This window comes from Rhagoletis pomonella, unplaced genomic scaffold (genome assembly GCF_013731165.1).
Source record: "Rhagoletis pomonella isolate Grant_MI unplaced genomic scaffold, Rhpom_1.0 Rhpom_scaffold_17952, whole genome shotgun sequence".
NCBI classification, from domain to species: domain Eukaryota; kingdom Metazoa; phylum Arthropoda; class Insecta; order Diptera; family Tephritidae; genus Rhagoletis; species Rhagoletis pomonella.
This window is the reverse complement of record NW_023476480.1, coordinates 1-3,012: the sequence shown is the minus strand read 5'-3', so window position 1 is coordinate 3,012 and position 3,012 is coordinate 1. Positions and strand designations below refer to the sequence as shown.

Genomic DNA, 3,012 nt, shown 5'->3' with positions numbered 1-3,012 from the left:
GCTTGAAGCCAGGAACACACTAAGGTTTTTTAATTTGCTGGCGGGAGGTAATTCTTTGCCTCGCGCTAATAGTTTGATCTCCACTTCAAAGTATTCCTGCTGTATGCAGTACATGATGCGCACCCACGCTTCTCTCAACAGCTCCGCTGTCAGCATCGGTTCATCACCGCTGGTAACCAAGGTCTCGCGATTGGTTTTGCGCCGAAAGAAGTACAACAGATATGCCACTTTTCGCTGTATCTGCCCAAAATTACTATGCGACTCCAACCACAGCAGCACCTGATTTTTTCGATGCTCGATGGGTAGTGCCACTGCTCTCCTTTGTTCTATGTTTATTTCAGATGCGTCGCTCCGAAATCTGTTCGGTGGCCATTTGTCACACGTTTGCCTCAAAAACGCTGGGCCAGTAAACCAACAAGTCTCGTTTAGCTCATCTGCATATGCGCCGCGAGATATAACATCCGCTGGGTTACTCTTGGTTGGAACATGCCTCCATAGTGCATGTTTCGTCCACTCTTGAATTGTTGCCACTCTGTTCGCAACGAAAATTGACCACTCCGATGGATGCTTACTTAACCAATTTAGTACGATTTCGCTATCTGTCCACAAATAGATTGCATTCAATGAAACGACCAAGTTTTCTTGGGTTTTGGTTAATAACTTGGCCAATAATTCAGCTCCAAGTAATTCCAATCGTGGTAGCGACTTAGTTCTTAATGGTGCCACTCTGGACTTGGCGCTCCACAGCGCCACCGTAACCTCGTCCAGCTCATTGACGGTGCGAATGTACACGCATGCCCCATAAGCCCGCAGCGACGCATCACAAAATCCGTGTAATTCGACTCGGGCAGGACCATTTTTCGCCAAAATATATCGTGGTACTCGTATATCTTTGACCAAAGGCAGTTTCTCGCGAAATCTGATCCACTGAGCGTTATCCTCCAATGGTAGGGATTCATCCCAATGCACCTTTATAATCCACAGATTTTGCAAAAAGATCTTAGCCTTTACGAATATGGGGTTTCCATTTTCAGCTCCGGCCAATCATAACGAAACACATCGGAAGTTGGCTCCCATATAATACCGAGAGTTTTGATGATTTCGGCATCGTTCATACGCAGTGGCTTCTCTTGATCATCCGATGGCACTTTCTTCAAAAATTCACTATTATTCGAGTACCATTTACGTAGCTCAAACCCTGCAGAACTTAAAATCTCGCTGACCTCCGAGTAAATTTGTTGTAGCTGCTCATCGGAGTCTGCACCTGATATCAGATCGTCCATATAAAAATCTGATAAAACCTTGTTTGCACCATATGGAAACTTCTCTGCGCACTGTTCACCAAGTGCCTTTACACATCTCGTCGCCAGATATGGCGCGGACGCCGTTCCGTACGTGATCGTCAATAAGCGATATACTTCAATATCTTTATTTGGGGTTGGCCGCCACAATATACATTGATAAAATGAATCCTCTTCACTCACCCAGGCTTGCCGATACATTTTCGTCACATCCGCTGTTATCGCATACTTATAGCATCGAAAGCGCAACACGATCGCTAGCAAGTCATCTTGTACAATGGGTCCTTTGCACATTACATCATTCAAAGAGAGCCCCGATGAGGTCTTACAACTGCAGTCAAACACTACCCGCAGTTTAGTACTTGTAGATTCTGGCCGTAACACAAACGTATGCGGTGCAAGGTACTTTACCTTTTCCCTGGAATCCCTTGGTACCAGTGCCATATGCCCCAACGCCAAATATTCCTCTATGAATGCATTATACATTTTTTCGATTACTGGATTATTCCTTAGTCTCTTTTCAAGGAGCAAGAATCGCCGTAATGCCGCTTGATTTGAGTCGCCTAGCTCAGCGACATTTTCTTTAAACGGAATCCTTACCACGAAGCGCCCAGTGTGATCACGTCTAGATTCTTTGATAAAAATCTCTTCACACAGTGCCTCGTCCGCTGTTGGAAACAGTGTTTTTGCATCAACCTGTTCCATCAGCCAAAATTTCTCTACAAGGGCCGTCAGTTCCTCTTCAACACCTGGTTGCTTGGATGATGTCATCATTAAGCTGCTCCTAAGCCTCTCGTTGGAGTCGGTTCGATTTGTCACACCTGACACGACCCAACCCAGCACAGTTTTCTGCAATCGCGGGAGATTCGCTTTCAGCGTAATTCGGCCAACCGATAATAAGTCCCAAAAGATTTCTGCGCCTAACAGTACGTCTATACGGCCCGGCTTGTTGGAATTCGGATCTGCCAATGATATGTTACTAGGGATGCCCCAATCATCTGCATTCATAAATTGGTCTGGCTTAAACGACGTTATTTTTGGCAACACATAAAACTCAAGTGATGTCTCGTAACCACCAATCCTTGATTTGACGCTTGCCTGCACTTTTCTTGTAATATTTGTGCCACTGTCTGCAATGCTGTGCGCAGTCATGATGCATGAAGTCCATTTAAGCTTTAGTCTCTGCATAAGCGGTTCGCACATCAAATTTAGTTGGGACGCTGAATCCAAAAGCGCACGAGCTTGGATTTCCGGTCCATTTCTCCCCTTGATACCAATTACCGCCGTTGCCAAAATAACATCCGCGCCTTCATTTTGCATCGTAGCATGCACAGCAACTTGACTTACCGTAGCAGCTTGCGTCGTGCCTGGTGCGTCGATCGTCTTCACCTCTACGTTGTTTTTATGCAGCATTTTATGGTGGTCACCACCGCACTCTATACACCGTTTCGCTTGACAGCTACTGGCCTTATGCCCACTTTGCAAACACACGAAGCACAGCCTCAAATGTCGTGCCGTTTTGCGCCTCTGCGGAACCTTCTGAGCCTCAAATTTACGGCAGCTTTCTACGTTGTGCCCGTCCTTTCGACAAACTTCGCATCCACCTTTCTCTATAGCCAAAACGTTTTTTTTACAACCAACCGCCTTGCGATTATCTTTGCGACTAGCTTTGCTTCCATCGTCCTCGTTCTCGCCACAGCGTGCCGTTCTT

The 3,012-nt window shown here is 46.1% G+C and overlaps 1 protein-coding gene across 1 annotated transcript; it reads right to left on the bottom strand.

Moving 5' to 3' along the window:
• Positions 1–1,007: 1,007 nt before the first annotated feature.
• On the bottom strand, positions 1,008–2,714 carry LOC118757436. Its single transcript, XM_036492147.1, has one exon. It carries the CDS (start codon positions 2,712–2,714, stop codon positions 1,008–1,010), a length of 1,707 nt encoding a protein of 568 aa, XP_036348040.1.
• Positions 2,715–3,012: the final 298 nt, after the last annotated feature.